This window comes from Microcebus murinus, chromosome 14 (genome assembly GCF_040939455.1).
Source record: "Microcebus murinus isolate Inina chromosome 14, M.murinus_Inina_mat1.0, whole genome shotgun sequence".
Lineage (NCBI taxonomy): Eukaryota > Metazoa > Chordata > Mammalia > Primates > Cheirogaleidae > Microcebus > Microcebus murinus.
In genome coordinates, this window is record NC_134117.1 from 2,572,817 (window position 1) to 2,593,482 (window position 20,666).

The 20,666-nt window shown below is 54.2% G+C and overlaps 1 protein-coding gene across 2 annotated transcripts in view; it reads right to left on the reverse strand.

Moving 5' to 3' along the window:
• MGMT (O-6-methylguanine-DNA methyltransferase) overlaps positions 1-20,666 on the reverse strand; it is a 273,767-nt gene that overhangs the window by 37,517 nt on the left and 215,584 nt on the right. For both annotated transcript variants that reach the window (XM_076009699.1, XM_076009698.1), the window contains exon 3: positions 7,918-8,078. In XM_076009699.1, the coding sequence (XP_075865814.1) occupies positions 7,918-8,078 (161 nt within the window). The remainder of the gene's footprint in view (positions 1-7,917; positions 8,079-20,666) is intronic.

Below are 20,666 nucleotides of genomic sequence, written 5' to 3' on the forward strand. Positions count from 1 at the left end.
TGATGTAATTTACATGTCCTTGTAAGCAGACACCTGATCGCTTGTTACTTTTTGAGAAGCATATCCAAGTCCGACACTATGACACTGCAGATGATCTTTCTAAAGGCACTGAAGTAATTAAGGATGACTTATTTCCAATAGAAACTGTCATGATTTATTGTTGAATTATTATGCTGGAGGTAAGTTATATTTTAATGTATTTTCCCATGAAAGCAGCACTCATAATAATTTCAAATGCTGTAAGTACCGTGTATGGTCATAGAGACCCCACTTACATCCAGTGATGTTTGAAAGTCGCCGATTCTCAAACAGGGCTTTTGGCTACCTTGCAAGCTCCGTCAAACACACTGTGTGAGCCCAGTAGTCTTGAGCGAAGGTCTTAGTAAGTTCATTCCCCCCCCCCCATTCACGGAAACCTCAGGGAACCAAGGACCTGACCACCTCCCTCTTAGATTCAGGGTGAAACGCCCGTTGCCAGGCTTCCCCGGCACCCCTGGGAACCGAAATTAGTCAGGGAGCTCTTCGCACAGCAACACTGAGTTTCTTGGGGTCCAGTACGCTGGGGTTCTGTTCTAGCCGCCACCAGCAGACCAGAAGCCGAGACCCTCTGCCTCAGGAGAAGAGTGGGCGTTCTCTCACCATCTTGCCCCCTAGGGAAGTGGGAAGGGGCCACCGTGGGCCATGCACATGTCGAAACTCCATCAGCAGTCCCAGCCCCGGGTCTACATCAGATGTAACTCATTGTCATCGGTCCCTAGAGAGATGTCTTCTTCCCTTCTCCTAGCCATTTCATTGCTTAAAGTTCTCCAGAAACATCTATAGTGTCCCTCTCATCTGGCTATTTTAAAGAAAAAACACATTGTTGGCCAAAAACATCTGGAAGCCCTCTGCCAGTGTGGTAGCTCTGGGGACACTGTGTCCTGGGGTCTCCCGGCTGGGCTCTTGAGACACCCTGGGTCATATTCCTGACGCTGGCAGCAGGTGGCACGCGCTGCCCAGCCTCCCTAAGTCCAAGCGGTGGCGCCTCCTCACTCGGCTGTGCACGAAGTTCTAGGTGAGGCAGGTACACGCACGCACGGCCCAGAACTTACGTCCGCCTAGCAGCAAAGCACTCAGATAGGCACAGTTATGTCTTAAACAAAAACAGTTTTTTAACTGGGAAGGTTAAACTTAGCACAAGCTAACGTACAGAGGACAAGCACCCGTGAGATTGCTAGATCCACTGAGATACATTCCTTTAGAACAGTAACTTCTCAAAATGGGTGCGTATATGTGTGTTTGCCCATCCTAAAATTTTGGTGTGTCCCGAGGAGGGTAAGTAGTATAGAAATTGTAGGTCTAATATCATGAACAAGATTTCTAGAGGATTCTGACATACCCCACATGAAAAGACTGACAGTCAAGAGTGACCTGAAAAAAACCGCTTGCGTGAATTATCAATTCAACTTTAAATAAACCGTCTCCTAGCCCAAGACGTTGTTCACAGCACAAAGAACGGAACAAAAAAGTGGTCGCGGCAGTTACCAGGCAGGAACCTCCGTAACGAAGTACGGAACAACGAACTAAGACACGATCTGACCCTCAGGCTCTTTGGCCCATGAAATTCAGCAATATGCCGAAACGTAGCCGCTCGGTCGGTTCCAGAGCTCAGAGTAAAGAGTGCGGCTGTACCAAGCTGGCTCGGCCAGGTGACCAGAGCAAACCTGGAGAGCTACCCCAATTCGGGGTCCTGCGGGGCACCCCCAACCTGGAGACACCTTCCACCTGGCATGGCAAACACTGCTGTACCACTGAGGGGCTGGGAGTCATGTGGGCGTTCAAATGAGCCAGGCGAGGTGACAGAGCCCACCCACGGGGAAAGGAGCCGCATCAAAAAGCAACTCCCATCAGGCAGGTGAGATGGGGGGGGTGGGCTGTGAAAGGGAAGGGCCACCACGGTGCGGGGCTGGTCCTCTGGCCCATAGGGGACAGACTCTTGGGGACAGGGTGACCGAGCCCGGATGGATGAGTGGTGAGCAGCCGTCTCCAGGGAAAGAGACAGTCGCCTACCACCTGCGACACCTCCGGGGTTCAGTCTGCACCGAATTACACTGCAGACGCGTCCCTGTCACCGATTCCTGTCCTACTTTTGTTTTCAAATGTTCCACCTTCTCTCCTTCGTGTCATGGTTCTAAGTCACAGGACTGCGCCGGGCTTCTCTCTCCACGACAGGAGTGACAGGTGTTCCTGGCAGTGGCCTCCGGTAGTGACTCCAGACATGTGACAGTCCTGCCGGCCGCCTTCCAACCCGTGGGCTGCCACCCACCCTCCGCCTGCGGACGGGCCTCTTTATCCTCGGAAGGCTGCAGAGCCGCGTTCCCACACTCGCCGCCCGGAAGGAGCTCAGCAGCAGCTCTGAGGTCGTGGGAATTACATTCTCACCAGCTGTTTCCTTCCACTTAATTTAAGTGCAGTGTTGTTAGCTTGTTCTGATCGATAAGCGGGCATCGGAAGGAGGTTTACAAACCTTCCCGCTCCGCCAGGTAATATCTCAGCAAGATCAACGGTTTTTATGAGCCCTCGTTTGAAATCAGGGAAAACAGAGAGGGCTACAACCAGAACCCGCGAGGGCAGCTGCTATGTCAGCTATCGCCTTCTCCTTAAGTTGGTAATTTTTTTAAAAAAAGTTCAGGGAAAATAATAGTACAGCAAGTACTTGAAAGCACAAAGCTCGCCTCCTGCTGTGGATCCAGTGGGCGGGGGGGGGGGGAGGGTAAAGAGAAAACGCCCCCTACCCCATCTGCACCACCTCTGTCAACACTCAGGCTGGAGTCCCAACTTACCGGGCACACTCGAAGGTCACCAAAAAAAAAAAAAAAAAAAAAAACAGGCCCTAGGACCTTCAGAAGCAGCGGTTCAGTGTGTCTGTCCCGGGGAGACCACCTGCCGGTTGGGCAGGGGGTACAGGGTGCCGGCCAGGACGCGAGTGACGCCAGGAGGGACGAGCCTCCTAGGCCCTGCGAGGGCAGCAGGTGCGGGGCGGGGCTGGGAGGACGGGCCCTGGCTTGGATTTCCAAGGTGGGTCTTTTAACCGCAAAGGGCTGACCCTGGTGAAGATGCAGGGTAATGACAGTGCTCTCCCCCCACCTCAAGTCTTCTAGGACTTGGGGACCCGTGGGAAGCATGCCCGCTGGGAGGCACGGGCACAGCAGGACCCTCCTCCACGACGCATGGGAAAATGCATTAATTCACCCCAAAAGGGCCTGTCCCGTAACTCCGGCAGGCCTCTTGTCAGAGGCCCCTTTGACCCAGGGGGGGGGTTCGACGGAGACACCCAAGTACAGGAACACGAATCCTTCCTGAGGCTCTGTGAGAAGTTACGAAACTTACTTCTAGCCAGCAGGCTGAAAAATGCAGATTTTACTGCTGTCATGCAACCGGGTTTCATAGCTACAAGCTAATAGCTGTGACGAAGGAATTATTAAAGTGTTAAATATTTCATTTAAAAGGGAACATTGCAGTCACTTTAAAAAGAAAACTCAGAGCTCATCTGCCGAGAGCCATCATCTGTGAGGAGGCTCAGGGCCCAGCTGGGGTCCCCCGCCACGAGGCCTCGCGTGGGCAGTGCCTGGCAGCCCCGCCGCCCACGCCCGTCGGCCACACCCGTGGGGAGGGTCTCCACCCGCACACGGGCGCAGGGACGGGGGACGCATGCGCACACGGCCGGCATCTGAAAGTCCGTCTTGGATATCTAGGGGTCTGCTTTCCTTGAACTGGTTGTTTAAGCCTGTTTTTGGCAAACTACTACTTTCCTTATTCTAACTGCTTTCGCCACTGACCTCTAAGGGTGCGTGTTACACAAAAGCAGCTAACACTTTTTTTTTATATAAACAAAGAAAGCAGGGCGTGTTATGCAAAAGCAGCTAACACTTTTTTTTTTTTTTTAATAAATAAAGCAAGCCCTTGTTTGAAATCAGGGAAAACAGCGAGGGCTACAACCAGAACCCGCAAAGGCAGCTCCTACGTTAGCTATCACCTTCTCCTCAAGTTGGTAAGTTTTTAAAAAAAAAAAGTTGAGGGAAAATAGTAGTACACCAAGTACCTGGAAGCACAAAGCTCGCCTCCTGCTGTGGATCCAGTTTGGGGGGTGAGGCTAAAGAGAAAACGCCCCCCCCCCAGTTGACCTCCTCTGTCGACACTCAGGCTGGAGTCCCAACTTACCGGGCACATTTGAAGGTCACCAAAAAAAAAAAAAAAAAAAACAACCAGGCCCTAGGACCTTCAGAGGCAGCAGTCATTTAAACTTCAGAAGTTTAAATGATATTTCATCATGAAAGAAACATTAAGATGCATTTCAAAAATAACAGCGTCACTAAATAAGTATTTCTTGGGGAAAACGGATTAAGACAGATAAAAAACGCTTGCCGCCCTTTGTGAGAAGCTTACAGGGGGAAACTGACCTCCTCAGGACGGCTCCTCGTGCGGCCAGACTGCCGGTGTTGGTCACAGAGTAGCTGGAAGAACGATTTTTAATAAACTAGAATAAGCAAACCAAAATCAACAATAAAAAAAAAAAAAAAAAAAGAAATCTCTAATTTTATTTTAGGGAATGACCTGACCGCTATCTAAAACAACAGTCCAAGGAGAAATCAGAATGCGTCTTATTCACCAGCTCAGGTTATATTTTAACCCCCCTCGGGAGAAGGATGTGTCTTCCTCGCAGATCTCTGTCCCCTCTCCCCACTGGGAACTCCTGTCTACGTGGCCCAAGGCCACGGCGGCCACGGAGACCTCCGGAGTCCCGGGCAGCAGAGACAGCGTCCCTGTCCCTCTGCAGAAACACCCACGTACCCCCTCGTTCCTGATCGATCTTTGGAAACTGCCCAAGAAGCTGAACCATATGAATTTCTAGTATTTGGTAAGTCTTAACCTACAAAAACAGCAATTTCATATGGTTCAACTTAATGCATAGTTTTGTGGTTAGCCTTAAAAAAACAAACAAATCAGGAACAGCACGTTCACTGCGTAGGACTCCCGGGACGGGCCCGTGTGCAGGGGAGAGGCCTCCCAGCGGCTCGACAGCCCACGCTGGGCTGGGGGGCGGGCAGGGAGGAGCTGGGCACCGAGGCCCGGGGTGTTACGAGCCGGGGCTGCCCAAAGAAAGGTACCTGTGCTGGACGCTCCAGGATGAGCTCGACTACGATCACGTTTTTTTTTTTTTTAAAAAAAACAAAAAAAACAAAACACCAGCATGAAATGGACAGAAGTGGGCTAAATCTCAGAAGCGAGAGTATGGAGAAAAATGATATGTAGAAGTATGTTAAACATATGCAAAAATTAAAATGCACAGAAAACGTACTGGGTCGAGGAAACGTTAATTCCACGTTAAAACAGACCCATTCCTTCCGGATTGCAGACTGATTATATGCTGCCCCGCGGTGCTAGAGGGCTGGGATGTCAGACTTTTCCCTGCCCCTCGCGGTGATTTCACTGGTGTCGTAAGACACAAACTGGACGGAGAACAAACCCAACCAACGCTGGACAGGAAGGGGCGTTGCACAACTGGGCAGGAGCAATTCACTCCGTGTTGGCAACTGCGTAACCGTCTGCCACCTCCCCTTCTTTAAACCATAAAACCTGCACACCTGGTCCTGGGGTGGATGATTGCACCAAATTTAAAAAACCTGGCGTGCATGTGCTGAGGCTCGGGAGACCGGGCAGCAACCGGGAACTGTCACAGGCAGGCCTGGCCCAGGGCACCCCAGCACCCTGGGTCTGCATCCTGCCTGGGAGCGCCCAGGGCACCAGGAAAGAAGGATGCAGGATGCTGGGCCCTCCCGCCCAGGACCCCGGCCCAGGGAGAAGTGCCACCTGCAACGCAGGGCTTTCCAGAGGGCTGGGCTGTAGGGTAGCTGGATGAAGGGCCACCTCGAAGTCTTCCTGGTCACCAAGACCCACCATGACCTGCTTGGTGGCCTGGGCCCCCACGCCAGGGAGGAGGGGTCAGCTTGGCCAATGCCAGCTCCCTTTAAGTGCTAGGGACGTGATGGAGGAGGCCCAGGCTCGCTGGTCCCAGGGGCCAGTCCACAGCTCTGGGAGCATCAGAGGTGGCCGGAGGGAGGCTGCAGAGGCAGCTCGGTGACTTCCGTCCTGGGTCACCTATCAGTGGCCACCAAGGGGGCCTCCTCCAGGCCTTTCCTTGCTGGACCCCGGGGGGTGGGGGGACAGGTCAGCAGGGCTCGCCTCCACGGCCGGGATCACTATCTGGCCTGCAGAAAACGAGTGGTTTTCTCCCAACTTCTGCCACTGTATTTTTCATTAAGTTACACAACGAACCTTAGGTAAACGTCAGGATTTAGTAAGATAAGATTGTGCAGATACTTCCTGCCCTGGTTTCGTGGCTTTTCTATTCTGAGACCTCGCATGTCAGCTCACGTGCCCGACAGACTTAGGAGAAGGAAAGCCGGACGGGCAGTTCTGTCCAGCTCCTACGGGCAGGGAGGGAACCCTAAAATGACGACAGTAGACGGACTAGTTCAGCACCCCAAGATCCCCCAAGCCCCTCCTTTAAAAACAAAACCAATCCAACCTCCTCAGACCACACAGCAACACCCCCGCCCTGGGCCTGAACTGTCAGAAGTGCACAAAAGTAGGGTCACTGGTAGCGTCTACTCAGCCAGACTGGCAGCACCCTGGTACCAGACTCAGGGTGCTGGAGAAAGGGCAGGCCCGGTGCAGGCAGGACAACGTGCTGGGCGGGCAACGCCCCACCGGTCCAGGCAAAGGCCCACCCCCACCAGCTCCCCACCAGCCCATCCCAGAGGGCCCCCACCCAAGGGAAAGCTTCTGCAGACAGTGCTGTGCGATCCAAGGGGAGCAAGGCACCCGCTTCCTTACAGCTGTGCAGTGTCGGTTTACTATGCACAAAAGTGTCCACGGTTTCATCTGCTCACCTGTCTCATCTCGTTAGAGAACCCCCGGTATTAGCCCAACCATCTCCGGGTTTCTCTACCGGCTTCCCCCGAAAACTTGACTCCATTTTCAAGTTTGCTTTTGCTGAAAAGCACAGCAGCAATTAGAATATATCATTAAGCTTACCTAGTACATCCCATTCTGAAATTCAAGATTGCTTTAAACTCACCACGTCTAAAATCTCAGGGTCATCTTTCCCTTTAAGTGTATACGTACACCTACACATGCATTTCTGCATACGAATATGCGTTCGTTTATGTTAAAATGTTACCTGTGGAAAAAAGTCGTCATGCAAAATAGACTTTTGGTATGTGCCTAGAATGATTTCAGCTCCTGTAATTAATTTCTACATCAGGTAGGTCCAAACAAAAGCCTTAAAAGAAATGTCTGGAAAAATGTTTTTAGTTTGTCACAGACTTTAAACGCCCTTAGCATGCTATGTTTGGGCTGCAAGTTCTCAATTCATCTCTTAAGAATATCTAACCATGGTGCGTTTGAGAAATTAAAATTTACCCGAGACGACACAAGCCGCTGCCTACTAAAACGTAACTGTCACCAGCTGAGCCTCAGGAAGCAGCTAATTGTCCAAACACGCGTCTCCTTCCCTGTGCCGTTGGCAGACAGAGAGTTTAAGTTAACAATAAGCTTATTGAAAAATTTACTGCCATTCAGATGTGTTCCTATTTAAACCTTTCAGCCAGCGAAAGTCAGGAGTCGATCTGCATGCATCATTTTTATGGCCTTTGCCAAGAATTACGCGCCCCCGAGCCAAAACTAACACAAGCGTTTGGCGTGGCCGGAGGCTGCGAACTCTCGTCCTCCCGGCTCGGCCGCACGCTGCCCTCTCTGTCCGGATGACGTAAGAATACCGAGTCGCTATAGTCAACGGAATGAGCCGCGATGTCGGTGCCGGGTAACAAAGCCGAGCTCCCTTTAGGAACGCCGCGGGGCGGCTCAGCGACTTACCTTGCTGGAAAACGGGATGGTGCAGCGCCGGCGTGGGGAGCTGGCCGGTGGCCGCGGGCGCGTGGAAGTAGGCGTCCAGCCAGGCTGCGCACTGCTCCAGGGGCTCCGTGGTTCCCTCCGGACCGCCGGGAGCCTCGGGAGGGGCCGGGGCCTCCGTGGCGCTGCAAAAGTGATGGGAGGGGCTTAATGAACCTCTGGGCCCGTCGCCACACGTCAGAGAGCAAACGCCCGTCGCACCTCAACGGGGGAACACCTGCAGCCGCCGGGCTCAGCTAGCGGCTGGGCGGGTCTCAGGGGCAGAGAGGCAGGCACGGAGGGGCCGCGCCCGCTTCCCCACCCTCAGGCCGCACGGAGGGAGCACGGGACGTTCCCAGGACACGGCTCTGGACGTGCAGCCACGGTGGGAAGCTGCTGGAGCATCTTCCCTTTCTAGGACTTACAGAGGACATGGGTGCAGCCAAGTCACCAAGTGCCCGTCATCGAGCATGTTCCAGAGAGAGCTTCAAAGCGCTCAGACTGCACCACACTCCCCCCGTCCCGCCCCCAACACGCCAGGGCGTGGCGGCCACATGGTCTCGGCCAGGGGATGCCCCCCAGTTTGCTGACAGACCCCACGCCCCCAGGGTCCTGTCTGTGTTCACGTCGTCCCCTGCGCTCGTCTTTTGAGGGCAGCGGCATGCCTGGGGCGTCTCTTCGGTTTGTTCCCGAATCTTCCCATTTGCTTTTTCCGGTCTCCGTCCGCCCTCCCTTCCGTCTCCGTCGGCTCAAACCCGCCCGCCGCGGAGCCGCTCCAGGTCGCCGCACGGCTGCTTCTGTGTGGGGCGCTCTCTTCCGTCTGTCGGACCTGGTGACCCCCTTGGAGACGGACCCCCCATCTCCTGCAGGGGCTGACCTGGGGACGGTGTTCCCCGGACTGAGAAACACCCCTGCCGAGAAGGGTCACGCCTGCTGTGTGCTGGGCCTCGATTTTCACAGCGGATCCGTTTTTTATTTCGGTTCTCAAGACTGCACACCCCCAAGGCGCTGGCACTGGGTTTGCTTTTCCGGATGACGCTCTTCCTTCCCTCCCTTCCAAGGCCTGTGACCGGTAGCCACTCCCAGGTGTCTCCTCGGGCTTGCTGGGCAGAGGTTCTCTAGTCTCCTTTTGAGATGGTGCAACTTCTGAGGCTTTCTGGAATAGCAGAAAAGCCACCGTGATGCAGATGTGGGCAGGCCCTGCTGAGACCAGAGCTCTCTCCTCCTTCCCGAGCCCCTGCACGGCGTCGTGTCCCGTGTTGCCGTGTGCGTCCTTCTATCCACAGACCTCCCAACACGCACCCGCCAGCCCTGCGAGGGCCACCTGGAGGCACGGCCAGCACGGAAGTGACAGGTGTGGCTGAAGGGCCCAGGAGCACCGGCCTGGCTGTGTCTGTAGGAGGCAGGTGGGGCAAGGGCAGCCTCCAGGGCCTCCTTAGTGTGAACAGAGACACGAAGAAGTAACAGGCCTTGGGGTGCGGGCAAGGGCTGTGTGTGCTGGGGCAGGCTGGACAAACTCACCTTGCAGGTGGGGACCCCGTGAGTGTGACTGTAAGGAGGTCCTGACCGGAGGCCCTGCCTGAGCAGGGCTGTGATGGTAAGAACACAGGAAAGGGGGGGCGGGTCAGGCTCCAGAAGACCCTCAGCGCCATTCTGGGTGCCTCGTGGGCCGTCCCCAGGGCCAGCTCCAGGAGGATTGTGGCCCTGGAACCCCAGAAGAGTGGAGGTCCACTGTCAGTCCCAGAGATGCAGTGAGACTCTGCAAACACTACCTTCGCCCAAGGAGCTCCAATTTCCCGAGTGACCAGCTCTCGCTTTCCCTGCGAGGCAAAAACCAGGCCTGTGCAAATCTGAATAAAGTCAGAAGTACGCAGCGAGGCCAGGGGTGAGAAAGAAACTGTATGCCTTCCTCGTGGTTGAAAAGGTTTACTCTCAGAGTTTCGGCAGAAACGGGGGGAAGAAACGGTCGTTTGCGCATCCAATTTAATAGTCTTGGGCGTGTTAAAGTCAATACAAGTGACTTGGGACTAACGGGTGGTCGTGGGCAGAAACGTCTGGACGCGGCTTCTGTCTCAGAGCAGGAAGCTCGGCTTCCGGGGAAGCATCTTCTGCCTCCCGCAGAGGCTGTGCACGTTTTAATAAGAGACCATTAAAAGTGGCAAACCTGGGGTCCGGGTGAGTCCTCGGGCTGCCGTATGAATGCCACCTGAGGTGTTCTTCCCGCTTCCCCGGAAGGCGCCCAGGAGAGGTGCAGATCCACACCCACCTGCGCAAGGAGCCCACCAGGAGGACCAGGCAGAGACGGACAACCGAGGCCGAAGTCAGGCCTGAGAGTCAAGCACCCAGAGCCGGCTGGCGCTGCTGAGCCCGTGCGCCGGGGCCAGACGGAGCAGGTGCAGGCCTGTCCAGGCTGCGCAGCAAGAGCCCTGCCCCAGGGAACCATGTGGACGGCGCCCTCGCTCAGCCCGGTGCCCCACGTAAACGGGCTGCCGTCTTGGCAGCCTGGGCTCTGCCTGGAAACCGTGTCCGGCCCCGTCACCGCCCGGCTCCCTCCGTCGGCACAGGGTGGGCCCGCCGGGTGGGAGACAGAGACACACTGACTCTCAGTCACTCCACTCTTGTTCTCTTCCTACTAGCGGAACACTGTGCTTACCTAACGAGAAATTTGGAGAAACACGCGACATCATGCCTTGCCATCCCGATCCCCGGAGGCGTGTGGCCAGGGCCAGCCTCTCAGGTCACCGGGCAGCTGCCAGCCAGCCCCTGCCCGGGAGGAAGCAAAGGTGCCACTACTGTTCCCACATGCAGTGACCCTCAACAGAGGACAGGAGAGCCGCCCGCCCGGGGCTGGCACCTTCTGCAGCAAGCGCCCAGCCGGCGTCTCCTGCAGAGCTCGAGGGGCGCAGGGGCTGGGCTGCCGGAGCGGCAGGCAGCACCAGCCAGCGCCTGGAGGTCAGCTGGGTCTCCAGGGCTAGCAGGCTTGGCCGGCCGCCACACACCGCACATGGCACCGCAGCAGGTGGGCATCCCCAAGGGAGACCAGGGGCTCCTGCCCCGCCAGTGGCCCTCGGCTTCCGGCGTTGCCATTCCCGGCTCAGCAGCAGCCCTGAGCGAAGCGGGGTGCACTCGGGCGCTGCTCCCCGGCTCTGCCCACGCGGGCTGGCCGCCTCGCCACGCCGCGGAGGAAATTGAAATGGGAGCCGTGTTTCCTAGCATTTCCCACTCTTAAAAGGGTATTTGAAGAATTTTTATAGTAGTAAAATTCATCTTAAATTGATTTTTTATGCTTGTGCTAAAGATCTCAACCTCTGATTTACTCTGTAGTTCTCCTTTTTAACTCTTTCTCTATTGGCATTAGATAACCATTCAAGGGTGAAATGTAATTAAACAGCTTTGATTCCGAAGCAAGGATTTACGATACTACATTTAAAATGAATGGCATTAAACACACACATAAAAACCAGATTTTTAAAGCCATGACACAAATTTCCATTTCTACAGTAAAATGAAATTTATTCGCCCGCCCTGCCCTCTCCCCCCACAACCTCGCCCGCTCGGCCCGGAAGGGCTGCGGGGCGCCGGCGGCTCTAACGGCAGCTCTTATCGCGGAGGAGTTCCTCCAGCCTCCCCCGCCGGCGAACCTCGACACGCCGGCGATCACGGGCCGCGCGGCCCACGCTCACGGGAATCCCACGTCCCAGCCTTCCCCGCGGGCCCCAAGCCCACCTGCCGCCGCAGCGAAGCCCCCGCCACCCGGCCCGGCCCACCCTCCCCCGGGGAGCAGGGGCCCAACCGTGCAGCCCCGGGCGCGTCTGTCCCATCCCCGGAAAGGCCAGGCCCTCGCCGAGGGTGACACTCCGGGGCACGTCACAGCCACGACTCCCTGCACCCCTCCCAGGAGGAATAATCCCCAGGTTAGCATCACGACGCCGGAACCTTCTTACTTCTTTAACTTGGCACGAGTTAAAGATGGTGGCCGGGAGGGGACCCTGACTTCGTTGGGGACCCCATCACAGCAAAGCCAGAGTCACACGCGGCCGGTTCAAGGGTCTCAAGGCATGTGTGACGGGCGGCCACACCGCAGCCTCAAGAGCGAGTGGGCCACATGCGTCTCCTGGAACCTCAGGGCACGGGCGAGCCCGACCAAGGTCTCGTGGAGGGGTCACCTGCGAGCAGCTGCCCTGCCCCACTCATTCCTTTCCTGGGCTTGGACAGAGGACATCCCAGTGAAGAACTGCGTTTCAGGTTGGTTTTGACATCAACCTCCTTCCCTTCCGCCCAACCCGGCGTGGAAAAGCGGCTAAAACGCTCCGGCACAAACGAGTGCCAGGTGAGCGCCGATCCCATCCAGGGGCAAACCGTCCTTCCTGCCTGCGTGAAGCTTCGTTCCAGGACACCGGCGTCATCAGGGACGTGAAGGAGCGGCAGCAGCAGCAGCACCTGCTCGGGGGTGAAGGGAGCCTGGGGGGTGATCCGGGCAAGTTTGAACCGAGTGGCCCCTGGTGGACGTGGACGTCCTTCTGCCGCCCGGGGATTCTGCCCGGGCCTGTCCGTCCATCCCGCTGTGGCCAGCCAGGTCAGCGGACGCCCGCGGAGGCTGGTGGGAGCAAGGCCTTCCTCTGCAGGGCCCAGGACACGTGCCCGGCCCCTCAGGAGGCAGCCTCAACCCCGATACCCACTGCTGTCAGGTGCCCACGTCCGCCCGGCACGGCACGAGGAAAGCGGGAAAGGGTCCCTTGCACCACGGCTCCCGGTCTCTTCCCGGGCTGCCAACGTGCTCGATACCCTCAAAGCGCTGCTGAATAAACTCCATATGCCGAGCAAACGTAGCGGGTCTGATCCCACGCAAGGATTTACGGAGGGCCCAGCCAGCACGCTGACTCGGGGACACTCCCTTCCCCGGCCGGAGCTGACAGCCAACCGCGCAGGCAGGGAGGGTGCAGAGAGAACCCAAGGGCCATGGGCAGCGACTCTCCACTTCCACCTTTCAAACAGCCCGGTGTTCTGAACAAACCGTAGCAAAGGCCCCGTGGCGCTGCCGGGTGGCCAGCAACCGTCTGGGCAACATCACCATGAATGCTCAGCAAAGCCTGGGCAATCGTTTGGATATTCCAGAGTTGTTTTAACAAACACAGTAGAAGCAGGATAAACCTAAGTGCTGATGCCAGTAATGAGAAACACTGACCTCAACGGTGCTTTGGAGTCCACGATGAAAAACAAAGGCATGCCAATATGGGTTTATGCGAGACAGAACTGGGGCCTCACTGGTAAGCTGTTGCTGATAATGACAGTGATGACAATGACATTCATTGTTAAGCGCATGCTGCTCTCAAGGATTCATGTGCTATCTCACTCATGTTTCGTGCAACCCTAAGAACACGTATTCAACTGTGAGAGGAAAAAAAATAAACATATGAAATCAGCAATGCCTATCTAAAAAATGGTAAGTATGATGAGTTTTTATTTTTTTTTTTTAAGCTCTCTGGGACAAGAGGGCCCACCGTACGTAACAGGTGAGCTCACCAAACAACCGGACTGATGCTTGTTGTTTGGTTTTGAGACCTGTTTTCAAAGATGCATCCTACAGAAAAGGCTATCACATAAGACAGGGAAGTGAGTGACGCAAGCAGCCCGTTCCCAGCTTAGACTGTCAACAGGCAGTTCCTCCTGGAACAGGCAGCGTTTTGACCAGTCCCTGCCGGAGGGCCGGGGGCAGTTCTGGCCAACAAATCAGCAAATCCTCCCCAAACTTGACCGTGTGGTTCCTAGCAAAGGCAGACAGAAATGCCACTCCTTGCCTACACGCCCTCCACCCCACCCCAAAGTGAATCCTACATTTATGATCTTATCACAGCCCACCACATGGTTCGTGCCCAAGGCCGACGGCGTGAGGTGGAGCAAGAGGCAGTTGAAACTTAGGTTCCAGCCCACTCACTTTCTGGGTGGGCACAGGTACGTTGCTGAAATTGGGTATCAATTTTTACTGGGCTTCCTAAGCCCTCAAAATTTGGGGTTCAAATTAATGTCAGAACCTCAACAAGACCACAAAAGGAATTTACTGTAGTATTTTAAAACATCGACCAAAAATACAGAGAACATTTTATGTAAACTTTCAACTCCTCCCCATAACAATTATATATATTTTTCCTCTTAAAAATAACTGATTCTTAAACATACATCAGCAATAATAAAACATATTTTTAAAAGACAATCTAAATAGTATACTTGTCAGATGAGAATGCCTTAAAAAGCAAATACTTTTCTCCCCCTAAATGTTCAAATCATTAAAAGGAAAATTGTATTTTAACACTTTAACATATCATTAAAAGTCTCTGCTATTTGACAGATGAAGATAAAAACACCCCAAAACTATAGATGAGTGATCAGGTCCCTAATGGTTCCAAAACAATTACAGGATGCAGAGCAATCTAGTTAAATTTTATTCAAAAGCTTACTACACTTGTGTTTTCTTTTATTTTTCTATCAAGAAACCCATGAGGTTTAAGCACAATTCATTATGTATGAGACCCCACTTGCGGTGCTTGACTGTTGATTAATAGCAAAGTTTGCTGTATGTACATTTGCAACATTAGATGCATACAATATGCTAACTTATTCTTTCACTGAAACTAATTATTTACAAAAATGACTACGTGAGACTACAATTTATTAAATGCATGCATCCAGTCTCAATTCGGCCCCCAAAGACAGCCTGGAATGAAGATCTTTTACTTGATGTGACAACTTTTAGAGACGCCGTTATTAATATTGTAAACGTAGCAAATAAAGAGTTCAAATAGCCTTATGTCTGTGTTGCGTTTGCTTTCCGCCACCAAAGAGCGAACAAAGCAGCTTTCTAACGTCTTACACACACGAGAGGTACAGTCCTCTTTCCCAGCTTGATTTAAGCTTCTTACAAAAATGCCTGCACATCTGTAAAAATATAAACTTTTAAAGAGTCATTTCCATTAGCCTAATCAAATTGTTGGGACTTCCACAAGGGAACTCGTTTCCCCGGGGATCTGTGGGGGTTAGGTAACTTTGGGTTATTCAATGATTCTCCTCCTAAACCCTAGAGAAGAAGAAGAAGAAGAAGGAGAAACATCAGTTTATAAACAGAGAGGGCCAAGGTCTGCTGTCTGGACCTGGGTTTCACACGGCACCTGGTCAACCGCCGTTGTCTTCCACGCTCATTCTACGATGCTCGCGGCCCAGAGCAGCACTCTGGTCTCTCTCTGCTGGGCTGACCGCACCATCTCTGCAGTCTCCCGCTCCACTGCCCTCAAAGCCTCGCTCTGTGCCGCTGAGGGTGTGTGCGCAGCCGGCTCTGGAGGGAGACGAGCCAGACCCTTCCCCTCCACGTCCCGAGAGGAGGAGAACCAACGCCTGTGCCCCACAGACAGCCCGCAAGTGCAGAAGGCCACCAGCCGCCGCGTGCTCCTGGCCCCCGTCTGCCCTTTAAGTTGTGCAGGGACGCCTAAGAAAAAGACCAGCGAGTGTCAAACCGGAGCCCGCTCTGGGGCGTAAGGTTTTAGGGGCAGAGAGGACCTGAACATCCGGGGGAGAGGGCCTGCGGTCTCCACGGTAAACAGCGTCTGGAGAGTGAGCAGCTTGAGCACGGGGAAGGCGCGGGACGTGTAGTTGAGGCGGGCAAAAGATGATCGGCATTGCGCCACGTAATCTAACATCCTCGCTTCCGCGGTGACACAGCCCGAGTCAGCCCCGGGCAAGGCGCCCGGCGCCCCGAGTCCCAGTCCAGAGGGCGTCTCGGCGCCACGCCCCCGGCGCACAACACGGCACCTTGGACAGGCCGGTGCGCTGAGCACGGCTGCGGGCCGACCAGCTACGCGGCAACAACTCGAGGTAAATTCCTACACGAAGTCTCACAGGTGCCACTTACTGGGCGCCTAACATGTGCCAGGCAAGTGATTAAAAACTACACTCTCTCCCCCCCCAAAACCCTCGAAGGAGGTATTACTGTCTGTGTTCTAAAAGAGGAAACAGGTCCGGGGTTATACGACAATAACTTACCAAGCGCGTACGGGATGGAACACAGGCTGCGTTCTCCATGAAGCGGAACCCTGACTCATCTCTTTGAAAACTGAAGCAAACGGTCACCCCCTACCAAGAGAAGTCCTTGCGGTCACACGCTCTATTCCTGACAGCATGTATTCCGTCAACATTTGAATTTACTCTTTTAAGTGACTTCTATCACCGTTTCCCTAAGTCCATGGGACTATCGCCTAGGCCCGCTGCCCTATCATTGAAAGACAGTGGGAAATCTGAGTATCCAATCTAGTGTCTGTGACATTCTAGAAGCTTCCAGAGAGACTAGGTACCCACATCACAGGGGCTCAGGCTCCCACACAGCTGCCCACGTGCCCCTGAAGGAAGCCCATGTTTATACGTGAACCCCACAGCGACCTGTCCATTCAACACCCAGCAGTGTCTTGCACCAGGGAGAATACGGGGGTGCCCCGGGCCCAGTCTCCCCACTGTCGACCCTCCAGAAGGGCCAGAGAAACGAAGGCCGAGGCGCTGCTGCAGGTGGCCGGGCAAACCAGCCGGGCAGCCGTGGGCTGGGCTGCGTGAAGTCCGGCAGACGGGCTCCCCGAGAAGGTGGCTCCAGAGGGGTACCTGGACGGTGCCGGGCCGGCCGGAACCCCGTCTCCCAGCCCCGGGGGCCCAGCTGGCTGTTCTCGGCGCTGTGCGCACCTGCCCACTGAACGGAGGGGGAAACGAGACGCAAGGGTGTTGAGACGCCACCACGGAACCTACACTGGAGAAAACACCTACATTTCAGATTTCCGTTTTCCAGTGAATTATTTGCTGAGAAACGTTCCCCAGGGGGGAGAAAGCCCCACGAAGCCTTTCTAAGCAGCGGAGGCTGCATTTCTCTGCCTTTTCAGATTCTGCCGTAGACTGCAGAACGACACAGTCTGCGAGAGCCGGGAAACGGGCATCGCTCCCGATTCGCTTACTTGGATGGGACTGCGCGGCGTAAACCTGGAACTGCGACACAGAACTAGGCGGGCGCTGCGTCCGCTCCACTCCCGGCTCCAGACAGAGGGCAGCCGACCGCACCATGAGATGAGACGGCAGGTCCTCGCGCCCTTTGTTCATTCTGTAACTGCAAAGGCTGCCGAATTCCAGCCGCTACACGCATACATACTAAGAGGCCACCACGCTGCCCTCTCGTTTCTCCTTGAGGTTCCTTGGCCTTCTAAGAGGAGCCATTAATGGGGGGGGTCAGTAACAGGGGGGCAATGAGAGGCGGCCCTGGTGGGGAGAACCCTCCCCTCTCCTGCGACCGGCAGCAGACGCCAGCAGAGCTCCTCGCTGTGGGCACTGTCCCTCCCGTCTTCACCGGAGGAAGCGGCGGGACCACGAGACGGAGCCCACTCCCGGGAGCGGCACAGCACGCCCCTCGCACGTGGACCGGGAGCCGTGGCTGCTGGGGAGCAAAGGGCGGAGAGCCCGGCTGCAGATCACCTGACTGACGAGGACGCAGGGCGCGCCAGGGCTGGGGAAGCCGGAGCCCCTCTCCCAGCGCCCTCCCCAGGGCACTCCAGCCGGCTCCAGCTCCCGAGGCGGCAGCAGTGTCTGATTTGTGGTTTTCATTAAGGAGCTGGCTTGCTTTCTCCTGCGAGCCCATGCAACGAGGAACAATACTTTAGGCACTAACAGGCTAAAACACACCCACCCCGATACCGCGCTCAAGGAATCCATCTCCCTGGCTTGCAGACTTTGTCATCATGCGATTCAGAAAAAATTAGTTCCCGTCTTAGTGAGACGGTTTATCGCAATTTGAATTTTAAAACCACCGAGTGTTCCGAAGACACTGCCTCTCTTTCCGAAAGGCGTGTGTTACACGAGCACTGACCTCCGTGGGGTTCAGTCCCATTAACTTGGATACCGGCCTCATTAATAAATAATCCTCACACTAAATTACCTGTCTTGTAAATTGGTTTGTACAGTTCTAAATAAATAATAGATAGTTCCCTATTATCAAACACAGTGGTGTTTTTGAAGAAAAGCGCAGCTCATAAGACAAGCACTGCAATTTTGTCTGGGAGCAACTTTCCATAGCTCACCCCGCAGAAAGCCCTCCTTTCTCGCGAGGACGGTCGCAGCTGGGACGCGTTAGCTGGTCAGCGCTGTTGAAAATACTATTAATATATTTAATCTCAGACAAGCATATCGACTATACATCCGTGGCCAAAAAAATCTTCAGCAACTATTAAATGGACAGTTAATGTAATTGTATTTTAAAACACTGAGGTCATATTTAATTTTGAATCGAAACTCTTAAAACATGCTTTCTGGCAAGGACAGAGAGTAATAAAACAACATTAACTACAGAAAAAAAAATATATGAAACTCATATTATTGAAATAAATCTTTTTTTTTTTCCCAGAGTACTAATATTTGCAAGAAGTAGATTATGAGAAGCAGAAAACATTTGTACTTTTTCAACAAGTATCGTCACTGGCACCGAGAGAGGCCAGGGTTTTCAACTGGAAGGATGAAATCATCCCGAGGACTGGAGTTCACATGCCACTGCCCCGCCCGCTCCTCCCCGAGCTGGCTGCTCTCCCAGCCCCACTCATCGTCTCCAGGGTGCTCAGACTCGGTTTGGCTACACCCTCGGCACTTCCAAGCAAAACTCCACCATCGAAGCACCCGATTACGTTCCAAAGCGGGAAGTAACCAGGGCTGGGAGAAGTCGAACAAGAAAAAGCGGGGGGCTGGAGGGTGCCGGGAAGGGAAGGGGAGAGAATATTTTAGCTGCAGAGCCAGCCAAGTGAGATTCCCTCTAGGCAGCACCAATCTCAACCCCAGAGCAGGCCGGCAAGCCCAATTTCGTGTGCCTTTTTCCTCCTCTCTGCAAATCGATAAGGCACTCTGGGAGGCTGCCACGCTGGCGGGCTGGTAGGCGGGTCTTTGGACCGTAAGCTTCTCGCCTGTACCCCTTTCAGGGGAAGACCCGGAGGGGGTGTCACAGGGCTTTCTGGCAAAAACAACGTGGCATTTATTTACAGGTGATCTCTGACAGCCAAGACAAGGAAGAGGCCCCTGTGTGCAAACCCTGGAGCCGGCGGCCGGCCGTGTTTGCAAGGGCCCCAGGGGCCTTCACGTGGCCCCTGAAATGCTCCGCTTGGTACCTCGGAAGAGCAGAGGTGGAGAAAGAGGAGCCGCCTGTTGGGAATAGTTTCTGGGAGCTCCAAAAGCACCATTCCACTAAGACCACCGGCTGTTTCCGTGGTGCATGATGCCCCAGCCTCCCCCTGCACGGGGGCCACCCGGTTTCACCACACCACTCATGCAAGGGAAGTGTGGATGCTCTCTGGGGTCTCCCCTCTCTTTGGGGTTCCAGTCTCAAACCTCCAACCCCCTCCCCGAACCAGGCCTTCCTCCGAGTACAGTGCACCCACCGACCAACAATGCACTTGCCTGCCACCCTGGCCACGCGCCCGGGGTGGCCCACAGCCTGCGATAGCTGCCGTTCCCCCACCGGTCAACGCCTGACTCTTCTTAGCTCACACCTGAGTAACCTGGGGACCTTTACAAAGGAAAAGGATTCTTAGTTGCTCAAGAAAATTCAACTTTCAGAAAGGATAACTTAAAAAGAGGAATTCTTATAAGAAAATATCTTTCAATTGCAAATTGATGTTACGGAAGTGGCATTTTACCTTTGCAATAAGATATTTAAAAAAATTTTAATTACGATGAAAATACCTTAAAAAGTCTTACAGAACTGATAGATCTCTGGAAATGCAGGCTCTGTGTATTTTTACACACATCCATCCTCCCTTTCTTGTTGGAGGTTAACACTGACTTGTGAAACCATCAGATAAGGGTGGGTACAAGAATCATCTATCCAAAGTTAAAATCCTGGCCAGACATAGTGGCTCACGCCTGTAATCCTAGCACTCTGGGAGGCCGAGGCGGGCGGATTGCTCGAGGTCAGGAGATCGAAACCAGCCTGAGCAAGAGCGAGACCTCATCTCTACTATAAATAGAAAGAAATTAATTGGCCAACCAATATATATATATAGAAAAAATTAGCTAGGCGTGGTGGCGCATGCCTATAGTCCCAGCTACTCGGGAGGCTGAGGCAGGAGGATGGCTTGAGCCCAGGAGTTTGAGGTTGCTGTGAGCTAGGCTGACGCCACGGCACTCACTCTAGCCTGGGCAACAGAGTGAGACTCTGTCTCAAAAAAAAAAAAAAAAAAAAAGTTAAAATCCTCCAGACAACTTCATTCTTCACTGACGCATTAATACCGAGCTGTAAATACATTTGCTTGTTTTTGTGCAGTGAAGACTGGATGAAACGTACTCCTCGCCCTGCGGGGCTCTGCCAGGGAGCCGAGTTGACCCCAAATAGCTTTCCGTGGTGCCACGTCACCGTCCACGCTGGGAACCACGGATGGGGGTGCCCAGTGACTCTGGGCAGCCGCAGCCGAGGCCGGAAGCTCTGTCAGAGCCGGTGCCCGTTGCAGCAGGTGTACACAGAGACTGATCCAGAGACCATCTCCACTTACACACCGGGCGACTTCACAGTTGTCACTTACAGGCCATCTGTATCCTCAGAACTCACTGAGTTTCTTCCTCCTGCCATCCACGGCAGGCCTAAGGCTCAGGCTGCAGGGGACATGCTGGGTCGGCACCACGCATGGACCTACAGAACCTCCTTGGTCCACCTGTGTTCCCACCGCTCTATGATGAAGCAC